This window comes from Gopherus evgoodei, chromosome 4 (assembly GCF_007399415.2).
Source record: "Gopherus evgoodei ecotype Sinaloan lineage chromosome 4, rGopEvg1_v1.p, whole genome shotgun sequence".
Classification (NCBI taxonomy): Eukaryota; Metazoa; Chordata; order Testudines; family Testudinidae; genus Gopherus; species Gopherus evgoodei.
The window spans coordinates 10,473,156-10,492,182 of record NC_044325.1 but is presented as its reverse complement, the minus strand read 5'-3'; the positions used below and the strand labels follow the sequence as shown (position 1 = coordinate 10,492,182).

At 41.8% G+C, this 19,027-nt stretch overlaps 1 protein-coding gene across 3 annotated transcripts; it reads right to left on the bottom strand.

Moving 5' to 3' along the window:
* Window positions 1-3,957: 3,957 nt before the first annotated feature.
* CDKN3 (cyclin dependent kinase inhibitor 3) lies at window positions 3,958-17,906 on the bottom strand. Of its 3 annotated transcripts, none has more exons than XM_030562925.1 (9): window positions 17,835-17,906; window positions 17,078-17,242; window positions 12,203-12,285; window positions 11,313-11,368; window positions 9,645-9,689; window positions 8,122-8,344; window positions 7,208-7,239; window positions 5,993-6,096; window positions 3,958-4,564 (listed from the first exon to the last, which is right to left on the bottom strand). In XM_030562925.1, exons 2-9 carry the CDS (start codon window positions 17,090-17,092, stop codon window positions 4,478-4,480), a joined length of 645 nt encoding a protein of 214 aa, XP_030418785.1. In that variant the 5' UTR covers window positions 17,093-17,242; window positions 17,835-17,906; the 3' UTR covers window positions 3,958-4,477. The 3 variants fall into 3 exon arrangements, with proteins under 3 accessions (XP_030418785.1, XP_030418786.1, XP_030418787.1); XM_030562926.1 differs by having other exon boundaries at window positions 17,162-17,242; XM_030562927.1 differs by lacking the exon at window positions 17,078-17,242 and having other exon boundaries at window positions 17,835-17,900.
* Window positions 17,907-19,027: the final 1,121 nt, after the last annotated feature.

Genomic DNA, 19,027 nt, shown 5'->3' with positions numbered 1-19,027 from the left:
TTGCCTTCTCCAAATCAAAGGAGACAGCTGACAGAATAGATACAAACACCATGAAATTAAATTCCCATAGCTTCTTAGTTTGAAGTGTTTTTTTATCATATTGCATGCTTTTGTTGCAAATGTGTTTTTTTCCTCCATGAGATAGAAATAACTAGTTATGAAAATAGAAAAAAAATTTAAGGAATAATGTACCCCAAACTGTATATGATTGAGAATTCCATTGAGCCATTCTAATGATGAAGTATGATTAATTTGTATAGTCTTTTCCCCAGAACCACGGTTTGAAATTGGAGCTTTAGATTATGTACTTCAAAAAGGATTAAAGCTGATTTCTCTCTCTACCCTTTGCCTAGTTTAAAAAATGAATTTGACAAGCTGCAGAGCTGCAAGGAAAGTATTGCATCCCACAGCAACAGATGAAAGTTAACATCTTTGCTTTTATGGAGTTCACGCCGTCATGGCTTTCAAAAGTTCTTCCCGCTGTGGCTTGACAGCTTCTGTTCTCAAACTGTTTCCTAAGGTATCTAATTAAATTGTTGTGACACTTTTTTGCACTGTACCATGTAGATTAACAAACTATCAGACCATAAAATCTAGTATTGAGATGCCACTAACTGCCGCCAGCCCCCAATCATCCAAAAGTTGGAGCCCTGTATTTATCTGCTCATGGCTGCTGCAGTGTGCTCAGTGGGTGTCTCAAGTAGCTACAGCCTGAACCATGTAAGTCTTTAAAGATCTAAATTAGAGGTGGGGGCTCAAATCATCTTGAATCAGAACATTCCTGAATAGGACGACTTGCAATCATATCCAACTCTGAATTTTCCAAGAGTGAACTTGCAGCCAAAATTTTGGTTTGAACCCATCATTCAGTATGCTTCTCATCATAGACAAATAAATGAAATGTAAGTGTCTAGGTTAATCTAACTTGGAAAATGTTCTCTGAAACTTTAGAAGACTTCATAAAAGAAATGATTAGACTTCAAGGCATGAGACGTTGTGGATTGGATTTGACTAGTAAAAATTATTTTCTGTTGTTAAAGTTTTAAACAAGAAAAAGAAATACTAAGTTACATCTAACCATAAACTACTTGTTTCTCATGAAAGCAAGTATGGTCAGGAAAACCTTTGCACATACAGAAAAGGACTAAAGAGCAGAATTTGAGTTTTTCCTCTGAACAAAATTACTGTCCCTGTATTCATAACTGACAGGTATTTACGGTCCTAATTGTACAGCCTCTCTTACCTGTACCTTGCCTTTAGGCATGTGAGTATTCTCTGAATCAAATCATGCACATGGAAAAATGTGCAGAATTGGGGTCTAGAGTATTAAGTTGAATTCCATTTTAAGCACCTGTTAAACTTAAGTGCAGTTTTACCTTTAAAACTGACTTTGTAAAAATATGGGGGGAAGGGAGTGTTCCCATTAGAAATTATGCAGTTTGCCAGTAGTGTCTTTTCTGTACCCCTCTGCCTGCCACCTAAAATTTCTACAAGATAAATTATGTCCACATCAACACTTGTTACTTGCATTAGCGGTCAATGGAATTGCATAGGTATAGTTAGGGCCATAATTTGGGTAGCAGAATTGTAGTGCTAATTATAGGCAAGACAGAAGAACTCAGCTTGACACTCAGATCTCAGCCTTGGATTTGTACCAGCACTACAAACTAAAAGTTTGGTATGGAAGTCATTGAGAAATGGCAGCAAAGAATCCTGTGGCACCTTATAGACTAACAGACGTTTTGGAGCATGAGCTTTCGTGGGTGAATACCCACTTCCTCAGATGCATGTAATGGAAATATCCAGGGGCAGGTATATATATGTGTGCTAGCAAGCAAGCTAGAGATAATGAGGTCAGTTCAATCAGGGAGGATGAGGCCCTGTTCTAGCAGTTGAGGTGTGAAAACCAAGAGAGGAGAAACTGGTTCTGTAATTGGCAAGCCATTCACAGTCTTTGTTCAATCCTGAGCTGATGGTGTCAAATTTGCAGATGAACTGAAGCTCAGCAGTTTCTCTTTGAAGTCTGGTCCTGAAGTTTTTTTGCTGCAGGATGGCCACCTTAAGGTCTGCTATAGTGTGGCCAGGGAGGTTGAAGTGCTCTCCTACAGGTTTTTGTATATTGCCATTCCTAATGTCTGATTTGTGTCCATTTATCCTTTTCCGTAGAGACTGTCCAGTTTGGCCGATGTACATAGCAGAGGGGCATTGCTGGCATATGATGGCGTATATTACATTGGTGCACATATATATACCTGCCCCTGGATATTTCCATTACATGCATCTGAGGAAGTGGGTATTCACCCACGAAAGCTCATGCTCCAAAACGTCTGTTAGTCTATAAGGTGCCACAGGATTCTTTGCTGCTTTTACAGATCCAGACTAACACGGCTACCCTCTGATAATTGAGAAATGGGGAGCTCTAATCAACTAATTTTTCAGGATAAGACCATCTATGAACCTTAAATTGTAAACATTAGACAGTGAAGTTGGGAGATCTCTAAATGGTCTACTTTTCTTTCATTCTGCTTTCTATATTTTATGCTACCTATAAAGACCCAGGTGCAGTAAGCTACAGTTATTAACCATCTCCAGGGTGATCTAGAAAAGCTTGCACTGACCACTTCACAAATGGAGAAAAGAATACATAGTGCAGTCTAAAGCCTAACTACTTTACAATTTGTTGGGTAGGAATTAGCCTTTACACATGGTGGTAAATTTAGAACATGAGACTGATGATAAACTTGTATTGAAATGAACAGATGAAAGGCTGTGTACTGTAACCCTCCCTTGTTCCAAAAAGGGTAGTGTGGGTTAGAAAATGTCATTTACACCTTCCAAAATTTAGGTCTCAACCTGTACAAGTATATTTGCACAGCTCAGGGTCAAGTGTGTGTAGTCTGCTACATTCAAGGCATATGTTCAGTTAGGACCATATTACTCAAAATTCTGTAAGTCCTAATAAGCATAACAAATTCCAACCTTTAGTCACTTTCCCCCACAAACTGCAAATATTTAGGAGTTGGATATGTGCTTATTTCTTGTTTAAAAGATCAATCATTGAGTCAGCAGATAAAATGGAAAGTTGTCACTTAAACTAAAATGAGTTCTGTTTATTGTAACATACTAAGTGAAACCTGTCTGAGCGTGGCTTAGAGAATTCCTTCAAAAATTGTGTGTGCTCTTCTGCAAACTTAAGGTGATCCAGTTCTAGCATTAAGGCTTTTACAATATACAACAGTTAAGTTTTAGAGAACTAACTAGTTTGGAGGAGAGGGAGATTCTTCCATATGACTTATGTATCAGCTTAGGTGTAAAGACAAAAGCATAAGGTGGTTACAACAGGGGAGAGTAGTGGAAAGATTCTGTCCTCTACAAAGCTCCATCCCAGTCTTAGCTCCATGATACTGAAAGTAAGAGACTGCTACTGCTGGAAAAGAAGGCAATAGCACTATAGCTCAAGTGGAGGGAGAAGATTAGTGTTGTACCCTAGCTGGAAGCATTATGGTGGTGTGGATGGCAGAAGCACCAGAATGACTTTGGATTTGAGGAAGTTAATTGTATTCAAGTGTAAGATCACTGTGGTGGGGAATAGCCTTGAATGTCTTTAAGAAGAACTTATCTCCCATTTTGAATTACAAGATGTGGAGCATGAAGAGCAAATGGCAAAAGTTTGAATAGTATTTCTTTACTCCAAGTCTGACATCACTTTTCACTGATTTCAATTAAAATAGTGACCTAGGTGTTGAGTGCACAACCAGACCACCCCACACAAGCATATGCCATCAAATTACATTAGTCAAGGACTTGTGGAAAGAACTAGACTACTGCTCTGGAACACTTAGAAAATCCTTCACAATAGAAGAGTACAAGGAGACTCTTTCTGGCTCTTAGTAGATCTTTTTACTCCCATTTCAAACTCTCCCCCCTTCCACTCCCAACTATTTCTACTGACTACTTACAAATAGACAATGCATTAGTTTTATTTCTTTTGACATCCCCTGTAATACCCTCCATTCAGTAAATAAATAAAATGCAACATACAGAAAACACCAAAAATTTAAAAACCAAAATACTAGTTCAGACTGTTGAAACTTGTATAGTGGTAAGGACGTCCTTGATGAAGGGAATTAATGCATCAGCGGTTCACTGAAGTTACTGTACTAAAACAAGTCTATTAGAAATGGAGGGGACACCAGCATAGCATTTCTCCCTTCATGTGTGGAAATACTTGTAGAGAATGAAATTAGTCCTTGAAAGTTTGAAATGCAGGATATTACTATAGCTTACAAGTCCCTTTCCAGCACCAGTCTTTGTCTATTTACAGTAGAGACTGGGTGTTAGTCACTGCTTCTGGTAAAGTATTACCCTAATAAAGTGGTATTAAAGGTCATGCAGGTGAGAGATGTCTTTTTACATAGAACTTGTACTCAGCCAAAATACCGTATGTAAACAGATATACCATGTCATCAATATTAGTTTATCGTGATACTGATCTTAATATTGCATCTTTTGTTGACAGATGTGCAGCCAGGTTCTCTCGAAAGTCATGGAGATAGTTGTATTGCTGAAAAATGTACAATCATATTTAGCAAGAGTGCTGAATGTGACATGCTGTAAAGTTTTAAAGAGATATTAAATACTTCTGTGGTGTAGGCAAGGCTCTAGCTATCATTACAGTAGGATAAGATCTAATTGGGGCAGGAGAGGGCAGATTACCCCACATCTGCCTACTGCACAATTACTACACCTTACTCTGAAGCATTTGGTGCTGGCCACTGTTAGGACGGAGACAGGATATTGGACTAGATGGACCTTAAGTTTGATCCAGTCTGGCAACTCTTGTGTTCCTATTATAGTGAAGTTGGATACACAATTCTGGTTGGCATTATTAAATGGGAAACTGCTTCATTTGCGAATAAGTAGTTCCACTCCCTCTGCATATAGTCCAAGAAGTAGAACACTGCTGCCAGGTAGCTGAATATAGGGCACAACAATCTACATAGAGTGCTGGTGGGCCCAGTCAGTCTTGAGTAAAGATTCCAAATGGTGTAAACTGCATAACAAGTGTTCAAAAAAATATTATAGGCAATCGGGAATTAAAACACAGATCCCCCATATCTAATAAAAGCAGGGTGGGACTCCCAGCTTCAGTAAACAATGCTTACTCTGCTCTCCACTCTGACTTAGCTGAAGTGTGCCTGCTTCCCAAATCCTATTCTGCTACTTCAGCTAGCAGTAGGCAGCCTTTTCTGCCACTCTGCCGCCTTTAGAAGGCATTTAAAAGAACATTAGATCTAGAAGTTGTGGTGAGATTGACTGGTGTACATTCTCTGGCTTTATGAACTATAGTCTTGCCCATTTTATGACCTGTGTATTCTGAGTAGGTTTAATACTAGCATTGGGACGTGGGCAGAGGATGACAGATGATAAATGGAAAATGGGAGCTAGAATAGGAACTAATATGCAAGTGTGAGTTGAGGAAGAGAAGAGTTTAAGAATCAAAGCAGATCAAGGTGCAGTGAGAATGAAAGGAAGGATTTTGGTAATAGGAAGAAGCAACAACACCTACTATGAGCCATAGGTGGGAGTGGGGTGGAGGGCAACAGAGGAGAGAGGTAAAGAACAGAGCAACAGAATGGGGAGGAGCAGGGGATAGAATGGCTATTGGCAATAAAGGAGAAAAGATGACACGTTCTGGTGTAGACAAACTTGAGGTTGAGTTGGTGTGATAGCATGTGACTACAAGCAGCTCAATCCCAACATTCAGAGGTAGTAAGAGCAGCAAAGAATCCTGTGGCACCTTATAGACTAACAGACGTTTTGGAGCATGAGCTTTCGTGGGTGAAGACCCACTTCGTCAGAGGTAGTAAGGGCGTGAATTACTAGAGACCTGCTTTAACTCTCAGAAAGACAAAGCCATCTCTTCATGAGGCACAGTCCCACCAGAGGTCTTCTCCATTTTAGTATTCCCTTCCCCCCACAGCCTCCTTACCTTTATTGTCTGTATTGCCCCAGATCCTCTTAAGTCTCGGAGGCTCTCTATTGCCTCTTGGGGTTCCATTGCATCAGATAATTGAAGCAAAAGACATGCAGCTACTGTAAGGAAAAGAGATGCGTAAGTATGCATGCTAACAATCATTTCTGTATGTAATAAAACTTCTGCTCACTGATGTTTGTGCTTAGACAACCACCGGAGTCTCACTGCCACTTCAGAACTGGAATTTCTTCATCGTAGAAGAAGAAGGTCCACAGATCTGTTACAATGGATACTTCAACCTGGTTGCAGTTGGGGGCAGAACCAGGCCTGCCAGTCATTAGCAGCAGGGATGTTTGCTCAAGTTTTCCCTGCATCCTCAGCAGCTCCCCCAGCATTCCTGGCTGCAGAGCTTTTTGGAGGGAAAGTCCAAACTTTAATTCCAAAAACTTTAACAAGTTGGCCCCGTAACATCTTGAGGGCCGTTTGTGCCTTTTGGTAGATTGTTGTTTCAGCTCCATTCCCCTTCTGCGGTGTTTGCAGCTTTTGGCACCTCTCAGGCTTTAGGGAGAGAACTAAGTTGAGAAAACTCAGACAAAACGAGAGCTGCATGTCGCCTGCTTCCCCCTCATTGAGGGTCATGCAGGGAGCTCTGCGGGCAGAGTGCATTCCCCACCCTGGCAGGAATGGAGGCAAGTCACAGCGAAGGTGTGGAAAAGGAGACAGAGGCAAGGTCTAGTTTGTTCCCTTTACAAATCAGACAAGAAGTCTCTCCACACTTCCATATAATTGAGTGCACAGAGCTATGGTGCATCGTTCACTGGCTTTTTTTAATTCTTTAGTCAGACTTGAAGAAATTTCTTGCTTGATCAGTACCAAGAACTCCTAAATAAACTGGCTTGAGCCTGCTCCATTTATTACAGTGGATGCCTGGTCAGGCCTGATGTGTTCTCACCCATATTTCTGCCAACTGTAGTAACCAAGGCCTGTCAAACTATAACCAATACTATAGGAGGCTATTAAACTTCTCCCATTTTCCACATCACTCCATAAGGCCTCCACTGTGCAAGGGCACCAAGTTCCATTTCCAACTCAGAAACCTCTGGTTCCTAATGCATTTTGGTCCTTTAGGTGCCAGACTAATATATATTTTAGTTCTATTATCAGAAGAGGATGTGGCTAAATTGCATCAATATTAAGCAATGACATGGGGAGGAGGGAAAAGATGCTTACTGAGACATGAGCGTCCAAGTCCTCCGTAACAGCTGAAAGAAAAGAAGGACTTGTTTTAATAGTGCAGTAGAACTGGGGCCTTACTGTACTTGGTAATCCTTGAGAGATCAAGATGGCTGGAAGCTACTTCTCTCTTTTGTGAACCCAGTGGAAAAAGAATTGCTTCAAGAATACCATGACCATAATTCCACCATCTCCTATAATCTAAGGAAACAAGCCTCAGTACAGGCTTGGGACATTAGAGTTGTGTGAAAATCCAGTCCTTTGGTAAAACCTGTTGGAATCCGCCCCTGTGGAAGAGTTGTGTTCTAAATTCACAGAAAGCAAGATCAGATCATTTTGGTAGATTTTATGCCGATAGCTTCTCTGGTGCCCAGTGGGAAACAAGAAACCGCATCCAATGGAAATACCTCATCATATCTCTAGATCAAAATTATTCCTCCTTCCCCACCCAAAGTTCATTTCTTAGTGGATTAGTAGAATGCACCATGATATCCTTATGTAAGGTGGATGGCCTGAAACAATGTAGACTTATTTTTAGTAGCCATTAGTGTTTCCTAAAGGCTCACGGTATGTCGCCCTGGTAGCTGCCGTGAATTTTAGTTTCACTCAGATAGTATGCCATGGGTCATCCTACTAGACCAGCTGGGAAAAGCGGGGGAGGCTCCAGGTGTCCAGCCCTACAAGGCCTAGCATTATTTCTCACTGAACAGGGCAAGGAAATGGAAGTAGTTGTAAGTATGTGCCAGACGAAGACACGGTGAAAGAAAGAGAATGTCACAGTTTGAATTAACCCTAAAGGAAGCCAGTCAACTGTCATTTGACATTATTATACATTAAAGTTTTGATTGTTCATCCGTCTGGAGGGAAGTTGATAGATGCCTTGTGGAGACAGGAAGGAAATAGGAACTTACTGTATTAATGTTTTCCGGTTGTTTTCCAGACAGCCCCTTAGTTCTTCCAGAATTGTACAGCAGTTGGCGATGTCAGGAGTGTCTCCATCGGGAATAGGATGGTGGTGCACAATAATCCCATGCTGCTGGTAGGAGTTTAGTAGGTTTGGCACCCGATATTTTGAGAGCTCTCCTCTGGTACAGAGCACAAATATATCCTGTGTCCCATACCTCTTCAATTCTTCTGCCAACAAACCAAGACACTTGCAAATAAAAAAAGTGCCTATCAAGTTAAAGATCTACTTAGAGAAAAATGCTAATCAATTGAATTTCAGGGATTAATGTGAGAATCAGCAAGAACTAAAAATTCTTCTCAGCATTAGCCAAGTCCCCTCTTTTCTGATCATCTTTGAACAGTCATGAAGGGACTTTTGCTGATACAATACAAGTCTTTGCTACAAAGCATAGGTGTGTTAGAACAAAAGCTTGAGGAATCATGTTAACTATCACAGTGTTAAACAGCAACCAGTGGAGATGTTGTGCTTAGCATAACTGTGGGTCAGCTAACATTTTGGTTCTAGTATGGTTTACCCATGACCAGCTGACACAAACACTAGAACTGTAGGGTTAACCGTGAACACTGTGTTTATGCTCATTGGTAGGATCCTGAAGTTGGCAAGTTATTGAAATAAAAGATTAGAAGTATTTGTGCTTAGGCTTTGAACTAGCTCTTCTTGGGAAGCTTGCTATCCTACATTGGGATTATCAGAGCTTCCTGTCTATGGGCTGTACATATTCAGCAGTGAGTACTTTCAGTTGGTGGTGAACCCATGTAAGAGGTGTTTTTCTCTTGCAAAAGAGACTTACTACGTTAAACAGTGCACACAGCTTCACATTCCCTCAAGCACACTGAGCACTACAGAAGCCCGGATTAACACAATTGTCAAATGAATACTCCCTCAGGAACTTTTCACCCAGTAAAAGGAAACACTACATGTATTTGTAAAAGGGAAACTGAACATTAATGGAGATGGCACAGCTTAACTGTCATGATTGTTTCATTTCTGAGAAGATACACATGGTATCTGGAAACTCAGATTTGCTGGTTAGAGAGAGAATGTGATACAATCTCCAGTCTAAGAGAGCAGGCAAGATTCTAGTGACTAAAATAGTAAATTTATGCACTTTTAATTCACCATGTACATTTGAAAGTGCTTACTTACAATATGAAAAAGAAAGATTTAAATTAGTGTAGAGTCCATATACAATATATAAATAAAAAAGAGCAAGAGCATGTGTTCATGGGTGTGTCTATGTAGCATGTGTGCATATACACCTCTACCTTGATATAACGCTGTCCTTGGGAGCTGAAAAATCTTACCACATTATAGGTGAAACCGTGTTATATTGAACTTGCTTTGATCCGCATCCCCCCCCCCCCCCCCCCCCCCGCCCGGAGCGCTGCTTTACCGCTTATATGAATTTGTGTTATAGCGGGTTGCTTTATATCGGGGTAGAGGTGTATATATTTTATATAAACCTACCTATATCTTTGTGAAGATTTCTTCTAACATCCTTGAACCTGCAACCTAAAATAAAATATGAAGTAGTGAGTTGGATGGAATGGAAACATTTGAAAGAACTGTTCATTGTCGCAAGTAGAGTAGTTGTGTAAGGGAGTGCAGACAGAATCATCAGGTTTAATAAAGTAACAGGGCAGCTTTTCTAAGCCTGTAACTAACATTTAGTTTAAGCCTTCTCAAAAGAGAGAGAGCTTCTGATATGATTAACTGGGCTACAGTTAAAGAGATTGGCAAAAGATCAGCAAAAGTGAGATAGTTGTAGGGTTACTAGTAGGAAGATTCCCTCCCTCCCTCCCCCCCCCCCCAAATTCTGGCATATAACCAATATTAAACTCTCCTCTCTACTTGGGTTTGCAGCGTGTCATCATCATCACCTTATTTTCTCCCACTTCATTCCACAAAAAAGAGCTACAAAAGTGTTTTTAACATGATGCATATACCCACCTACAAGAGATATCACGACAGAAAATGGGCACAGCAATTCCTGAAACCCAGGGGCAGTTGCATGGATTGTGGTACAATGTAGAAGGCAAATGTATGTGGCTAGATTGCAAGCTCCAATTACTGCTCAAATTATTCCTCTCCTCTAGGTCTGCTAACTTTAAAACTGCCCTTACCACCTTTAGAATTAGCTGCTCTCTGGAAGACATTTGTTCCCTTCTGAAGATAAGGTGTTGGGATCCTGCAAGTAGGAAGCTATAGCTGCCTGCCTCTCTATAAGCGAAGATCAAGTGTAAGTAGTCTCTTGGCCTATCCAAGGCCGTGATCAAGTGTCTTGATGTTTTTGGTCTTTTGGCCTCAAGATGAAAACCTTGTCTGTGTCTCTGGGACCTTGAGGTTAAAATATTATCTAAATTATATCTGTTCTTATCAGTTTAAGATCTGATATGTCCAACAGGTGGAATTTTGCGAGGCAGAAGCAGGCAGGCAGTGTTTAAAGAACAGACATGAGTTAAGAAGGGACACAGGTAGTTTAAAGACCAACATTTCAAACATGTTTTCTATTGAACAGATTTCCAAAGCCTAAATGTTTATAAAAAAAAAAGTGTTAAACACATGTGTTTAAAGTGTCAATGAAATTCTGTTTGGAATTAAATACCCATTTTGGCATTTGCAACCCAACATTACAACAGAATGCTAGTGCATGAGAATGAGACAGTGATAATTGATTCCAAACTGGGTGAAATACAAGCACTAAAAAACACAAGTGGTTAAAACACATGAAATACTTTACTAATATTTTACATTTTTAGAATGTAACAGTGTAGGATTTTTCAGATGCGATCTTTAGTTTGACATTCCTTATAGTGGAAAAATTTAGCTTTGTCAGAGTTGTCCCATTTCATGGGCTTGCATTGCCATTTACAATCATAAAATGTACTCCAATTTGGAAAGCATACTAGGTTATCAGCAGTTACCTTTCATCACTTCTTCTGGATTAGGCAAAACAGTCTCAGGCATCAAACCAAGAGATCTGATACCTCCACTCTTTCCAATATTGTGTGCTCAGAAGACATGTGTATCACTCCACTAAGCGAGTAAGGTTTAGAGAGATCTTTGGAGACAGCATAATTTCCTCCTAGCTTTAACCATGCTTTCTACTAAATTTCTAAAACCAGTGCTACATACCTGGCAGAGAACATACTCCCAGAAACTGAGAACAATAGACAGATGACAGGGCTAACCTACCAAAAGAAAATGCAGAATATAAACTTGAATTCCAGCTCAAGTTTTCGATACTAGACAGCTACTTTCTCAGCAGGGTTGTGGAAAAAAGTTATTCAGCAGTAGTCCAGTTTGAATAGCAAGAATTAGAGCCAGAAAACTTTGTAGTGTTTACTGATAAAAGAGAATCACATGTCCACACTACAACATTTTATTTCTGATCACATGTATTGTACGCTTAAGTGAGAAGAGGTACATGAAGTGTACACACACAGTGAAGTAGTTTTAACACTTCTGAGGTGTATATTAAAGCATCAATACTTCATTCCAAACCATTTTACTATTTGATTACATTTCATGGTGCCTCCACTGTAAGAGCTTTGGATCAAATCTTCTTAACCTACAACATCTTCACAGTGTCAGAAATGATTAAGAATTAAGTTACTTGGGAATTAAATGGATTTTAGTCACTCAAGTTGTGTTTTAATCAGAGTCTGGACCAATATCTTCAGGTTGCAGAGAGACATGGCAGTTATACTAGCAAGTTTAGTTGTCATGTATGTCCAGTGTTTGATTTCGTTACTATTTCTATGACCTCTCTGAAATATCACTGAAGCCAGTGGCCTGCTGCAGGTTCCTTTAGGACAGGTACGATCTATTATCCAGCTGTGTGGTTTTATGAATATTTAGGCCCACAGTTAGCGCAGATATTTAGCTGCAAGCAGCATACAAGTGTTCATCAAACCTTATATGTGTTACTTGGGATATTTCTGAAAGGCCAGAAATTGCTGAATGAAACATCTACGAGGGTATGTGATTACAAAGAATTTTTTGCTCAAAAAAATGTGTCTTACCATGATATCTGAAATGGTATCTGATCATCTTGAATAGGCTCTTCATCAGATGAGTCAAACTCATTTGCTTGCATCGCACCAGGCTTCAATAGAAGAGTAATTGCTATAAGGAATTGTTTGTCAACATTTGCTGTGTTGCAAGCACGCTACAGCGGATGACGTTTTTTTCTTTAGTAAAAGGTTACCATTGTTCATATAGGATGCATTACTTATAAGACCGCTTTGATGTAGCTCAAAGGTTTAGTTTAAAATGATAGACTACAACATTACTGAATGTTAGCCACTATCTACACTGAGCCCAGATATACACTAGCAGGAGGGGGGGAGAGGGGGTGTCGACCTGAGATATGCAACTTCAGCTACATGTAGCTGAAGTCGGTGTATCTTAGGTCCACTTACCTGGCCGTGAGGATGACAGCGAGCGAACCGCTGCGACTCCCCCATCAACTCCGCTTCCACCTCTCGCGAGCTGGAGTTCCGGAGTTGATGGGGAGTGCTATCAGGGAGCGATTTTATCATGTCTACACTAGACATGATAAATCAACCCCTGATAGATTGATCACTATCCGCCGATCCGGCAGGTGGTGAAGACCTGCCCTCGGGTTCCATCTTATATAAGATTTTGAATACTTGTCTGTAGCTCTCTGCTATGTAAATAGTTCATCAGGCTTGTGAAAAAAAAAACACAGGTTTCAAATAGCAAAAAATTAAATTTATTTTAAACACCTGTCACTCTGAAGCATTCACATGAACATAACATATTTGAACAGAAGATATGGATGTTAGAAACAGGCTCTAATCTTAATGTATGAAGAACTTTTTTCCTTAAGGTTATGAGCACATCAAGGTTCTTGTTATTCCTATTTTGAAAGTTTTAGAACTGTCTATGAAGTGAGAGGGGAATCAATGGTGATTCAAAGCAGTGAATTGCTAATAGGTGGATCAACTGTTATTAAATGTTAATGAGAGGGAAGCGGGTGGAGCAGTGAATGTCAGGAGGCCTATAGCTATCTTAGCTAGAAGGTTGGCATGGCACCTAATACACAGCACTGAATAAAACTGGCTAGCTCATTTTATTTTATGATCTTCACCATATTGATCTCATTAGATGATTGTTCTGCATTCTAGCTAGTGAATGGAAGAGCTGCAAACAAGCAATTTATTAGATGTAGTCTAACTTAGCATGCCTAATTTTGAAGGAAGTGGTAGGAAACGAGGCACTGAATGGACTAAGTAATGATAAAGTCATCTAAAGCAACATGTACACAAGATAGGATATGTACTCAGCTCAAAGTGCAGAAAGTAGTTTCTTGGATTTTTTTAATACACTAGCGGGGGGGGGCGGAAGGGGGTGTCGATCAAATGAAACTGTCTATTGAAGATGGCAAAACATTGATTAGTTTGATGATCCTGCAAATAAGACATTTTCAATGCTGTTGTCATCATCACTCCAGTCAGAATGATTGCTAAAGGAGACTTCAGTTGTGTCTGTTCATCTTTGTCATCCAGAGATTAGCAATTATGACACTAACAACTGAAAGGTAGAGACTTGAGCCTAAAGTGTTCTTTAACACTAACCTTATCCCCCTCAGTGTAGCACAAAATGAGAAACGAAAAGAGATGGAAGCACTTCACCCTGGATACATCTCCATACAGATTTTTAACTTACAAGTCCACTAATACATGCTGCTAGAATCAATAGTAACATTAGTATAGCAGAACCTCAGCGTTACAAACACCAGAGTTCCGACCTGACCGGTCAGCAACACTCCTTATTTGGAACTGAAAGTACACAAACAGGCAGCAGAAGGCAAAAAAGAAAAGAAAAAAAAGCAAACAATACAGTACTGTGTTAAATGTAAACTGCTAAAAAAGGGTAACGGAAAGTTTAAAAAGATTTGACAAAGTAAGGAAGCTTTTTGTGCTTGTTTCATTTAAATTAAGATGGTAAAAAGCAGCATTTTTCTTGTGTATGGTAAAGTTTCAAAGCTGTATTAAGTCAATGTTCAGTTGTAAACTTTTGAAAGAACAACCATAATGCTTTGTTCAGAGTTACGAGCAACAAACACTTGAAAATGGAGGTAACTCCGAGGTTCTACTGTACAAAACTGAACACTAGCAATGATCTAATAACAGCTAAAAGCATCTATGCGTGGGGGGGAAGGCATCTCTACTTAATGCAAAGGATTCTATGTTTGAAAAGAAAACTGTGCAAGTAGCTGCAAATGCCACCCCAAAAAGGAAAAAAGTGACAAAAGTTGTCTTGTTTTGATAAACTGAAAATAAAGAACAAGTGTTTTCATGTTAAACATCTGACATATAGCTGTTAGCAAACTAGTGAAATCTTGTTGAGAAAGTAGTGACAGTCCTAAAGTACACTGTGGAAGTTCAGAAGTTTCCTGCAACTGCTAGCAGCTTCTTGGGTTGTTGGTTGAAAAAGGAGGACAGATCACTCCCACTTCCCAACTACACTTGGTGGAACACAAGAAGTTTATGGCAGTTAATGCAAATTTCAATATATTTATGCATCTAAGTGCAAGGAGAACTTTCATCAAAAAAAGCCTGTTTTACATAACAAAGGAACTGACAAAGACACTAAGTTTACAAAAGCAATTAAAGGGATTTCACAGAGTACAGGCTATCACCCATACTGCAACAGCAATATAAATCTGTCTTGAACTAATTAAAAGAATTGCAGTCACCAAAATCAAACTCAAAAAACAATTCAGAAATGCTGTAGCACCTTTCCAATACTTAACCAATGTGACATCCCAAACATGGATGTCACAGGTTTAGATTCCCCTGCCACCGTCAAAAAGTCTAAAACATGGTTGCCACCATGCAACCCCAATATGCTTCCTGCTATTCTAAAACTTAAAACTGAAGACCCAGATCTGTTTGTGAAGGAGGTTGCAACAAAATGAGCAAGTAAAATAGGGAAGACAGGACAGCTGAATTCAGAATAGTGTGTTTTTATGACTTGTGCTTCTGCCGTGTCAAGTCTGCATCAACCAAATATGTACTAAGCACATTCAGACTGTTTTGGTCAAATCTTTATAACACACAGGCCTGGTCTACACTGGGGGTGGGGGAAAGACTAGATGCGATAAATTGACCTCCGGTGGATCGATTGCTAACCGTGGATCCAGGAGATAAGGTACACAAGCCCATATTAGGTGATGAAAAATGTGGTACATTGGTTACATTATCAGCTTCTGTAGGAAGGTACAAGAATGATAACCCTAACGAATTAGACTGGAGACACTCTTGTACTTTAATGGAGATCTTGCATTTGTCTAAGCAGAGACAAGGTGTATGCTTTTTTTTTAAAATAGTTGAGAATAAATAAGTTTACTAAGGCCATGTCTACACTTACAAGCTTACAGCAACAGAGCTGTATCGCTGTAAAATTGCTTGTGTGGCTGTGTTATGCAGACAGGAGAGAGCTCTCCCATTGACATCATAAAACCAGTTCAACAAGCAGCAGCAGCTTGGGTGAGAGCGTCTCCCATTGACATAGCGCTGTGCACACGAGCGCTTATGCCAACAAAACTCATGTCACTTGAGGGGTGTTTTTTTCATACCTCCTGAGCAACAGAAGTTTTGCTAACCTAAGTGCTAGTGTAGACATGGTCTAAATGAATCATAGTAGGCATTTCATTTCTAAACCTCTAAGTTTTTGCCCTCTCCTTCCAGGAAAAGTAGAGTATTTTGTATTATTGGAAAAGTCACAATTCTGTACTATTGTTCAAACAATAGTCTCCATGAGTAACCTTGAAATAACCACAAAAGTAAATCAGTCAAATAAAACATAGCATTCAAAAGATACATGTATGATTGCACTAAAGGTATACTGAAGATGGGAGCAAGTGTCAAAACATCAATCATATAGCACTTAATATTTATCCATGAACACAGCCAGGGGCTGCTCTGAAGAATTCCCCATGTCTTTAAATGATTGGAGTTTACCCCCAAGCACACAGAGCTGAGTAATTGTGCCTTAGACAAGTGTTAATATAATTCATTTCTACAAGGTTCCTCAAACATACTTGTGAAACAAATCATATGAATGGAAGATACATAAATTCAGTCTACACATGTCAGGGCACCTCCAATAGCAGAGTGTTGCCTATTTGTTGTTGAGTTGCATGCATGAAAGTAGTGCTTCTGAAAATCTGAGACATGAAAGCCCTGAAGACTGAAATCCGCTTGCCACAGAACAGATACAACACTGGCACCTGCTGTGCATCCTCTCCTACCTTTTCATGCCCTTGTCTCAACCTTATCCTAGAGAGATTACCTTTAGGTGAGAGGGGAATTTAGTTCGCAGGCTTACTCAATATTGAGTGAACAGTTTTGCTAATTGGGTTGATGATGGTTTGTCATGTGAACTGGGCTGACACCACTATACCCATTTCAAACAATGACCACAAACAGCCACTAGATAGTAACAATTTCCAGCCACTACCAACCAGGGAAGAATTCACATGGTTACCCTAGCTGTCAAAGGCTCCATACTCATTACTTGTCTGAGCCATTCAGTTACGCTGCCAGGCAATTGTGAGCTCGCCCATGTCAGAAACAAGAATGGTCCTGAAATGGGGATAGGCAACAGTGTGGTGGGCCTTAGGCTATGGAGCTAATAGCTTCAGTGCCTGTGGTATGCTTAGAGTGGAGGTGGAAACTGCACAACTGAGGCTAAGTTAAAGCAGCACCAACCTGGCACAGGGTCAGGGTTGCGACAGCCCCATGAAAATCCCAGAACTGTAGTGAGAGGCAAAGAGCCCTGGCATTACTAGAACTATTCTCTAGCAAGGGAGGTAAGTGGTGCTGCAACAGGCTTCATCAGCAATATTACAATCACAGAAAGGATACATCATATGGATGCATTCATGTACAGTAATTGGCAGGGGTAGCAGACAGCAGGGCAGAAATACAGTCCATAAGCGGAGGCCTTACAGCTTGTTAGCCGCCAGACTATCTCCCTAGGGTAGGGGTGGGGGGCGAGCGTCACATTTCCTGGGTTCCCAAGTCACTGACCTGCAGATTCAGGAAGTAACTAAATATTCAGAAGAGCTATCAAAGAACAGAGGGACGTTTTAGTGGGATGGAGGGGAACCCTGTCCTCCCCACAGTTCAGGAAGGAGGAGAAGGGAGAAAGATAACCTGTCTCCCCCACTCCCGCCCCAGGCACGGTGGGGGTGGGGGAGAAGGAGAGGATGATAACCCTGTCCACCCCTCCCACAGGGCTCAGGACGGGGGGGAGGAGGGATAACCCTGTCCCTCCTCCCCCAGGCTCAGGACGAGGGGGGGGGCGGAGGAGGGATAACCCTGTCCCCTCTCCCCCCGGGGCTCAGGACGGGGGGGGGTGCGGAGGAGGGATAACCCTGTCCCCTTCTCCCCCGGGGCTCAGGACGGTGGGGGGGAGGGATAACCCGTCCCCTTCTCCCCCCGGGGCTCAGGACGGGGGGGGGATAACCCTGTCCCCTCCCCGGGTCAGGAGCGGATCATGGGTAACCAGGTCCCGCCCGCCCCCTCGGCTCAGGGGCGGGGTACCCTCCCCCACACAGCCCGGCCCGGCTCAGGCGGCCGTTGGGCGCTCCCCGCCACACCGACTCCTCAGGCCCCTCACCAGGTTCACCAGCCCGGCGCGCTCCCCGCGCTCGGCCCCGGCCGCCGCCGCCGGTTTGAACAGGCCGCTGTCCCGCCCCTTTTGTTCGGCCCGGCCCACGGCGTTCATTGGTCAGTCTCTTCCAGTTTCACCCAATCCCTGCAGGCAGGCGGCTCTCGCCGGACACAAATAAACCCGCCCCCTGACAACTCACAAGCCTCGTCTCCTCCTAGCTTCATGGAAAGCTTCTTCTGATTGGCCGAAGTAGGCGGCTTTTGTAACGCGCCCAAGCTTTAACTGGATTGGTTAGCTGGGAGGAAGGGGCGGGGATTATGGTTGGTCAATGCTGAGTGGTGAAAAGGCGGCTGGGCGGGTGCAGTTGCCAGGGTGCAGCAGGGGGAGGGAAGATGGTTGCCAAGGAGCAGGCCCTTGTGGTGTTGGCAAGGTTCCCTTTGGCCAAGGAGGGCAGGGGCTGCAGATGGCTGCTAAGGGGGGCAACTGCCAAGGGGTGAAGGAGACAGTAGGGTCCTTTTAGCCAAGGCAGCTCCTGCCAGACCCAGGGCATAAGCATCCTAGAGCTCCTTGGGAAAAAAATGGTCTCCCTCCACAGGTGTATTGATCCTTAGCTAACCCTGTCATATGTGTCAACAGGCTCTCCTGGAGAGAGCAGCCCAGAGTGGCCATAACCAACTTAGGGATCAAAGTTCTTCACACACTCTGTGTGGGCTGCACCAGTCTTGCCCCTGTGCTTGTCCTTGGCATAGCAATGGCCTGATGCTCTGCTGAGCACAACGGAAAGGAAGAAGGAGGTGTTAGGTAATAAAGCAAGTCCTCACTCACCTCTCCAACACCCAAGGTCGTGCGGAGTGGAATTTGGCACACAATTCTGTCAGAGACCAGACACAAATGCGTTGATCAACGGGCTCACACTACCCCAAAAGCTTTAGAATAAGTGTGGCCCCTTTATTAGGGGTGAGCATCAATATTTATACACAGAAGTAAACAAAGTGATTAATAAAAGATAATGGTCATGCATAATCAATCAAGATTTTACAGGAAAAGCAAGTTTAACAAGTAAATGCATAGAGATAAAGGCTAATGGCTACTTGAGGAAGGGGGTGTCATGAGTAGTTTGCAGGTCAGTGCTTTGTTCAAAAAAAGGTTCAGAAAGGATTATGCAGAGACGGCCAGTCTGGGTGTTTTTTTGGCTCCAA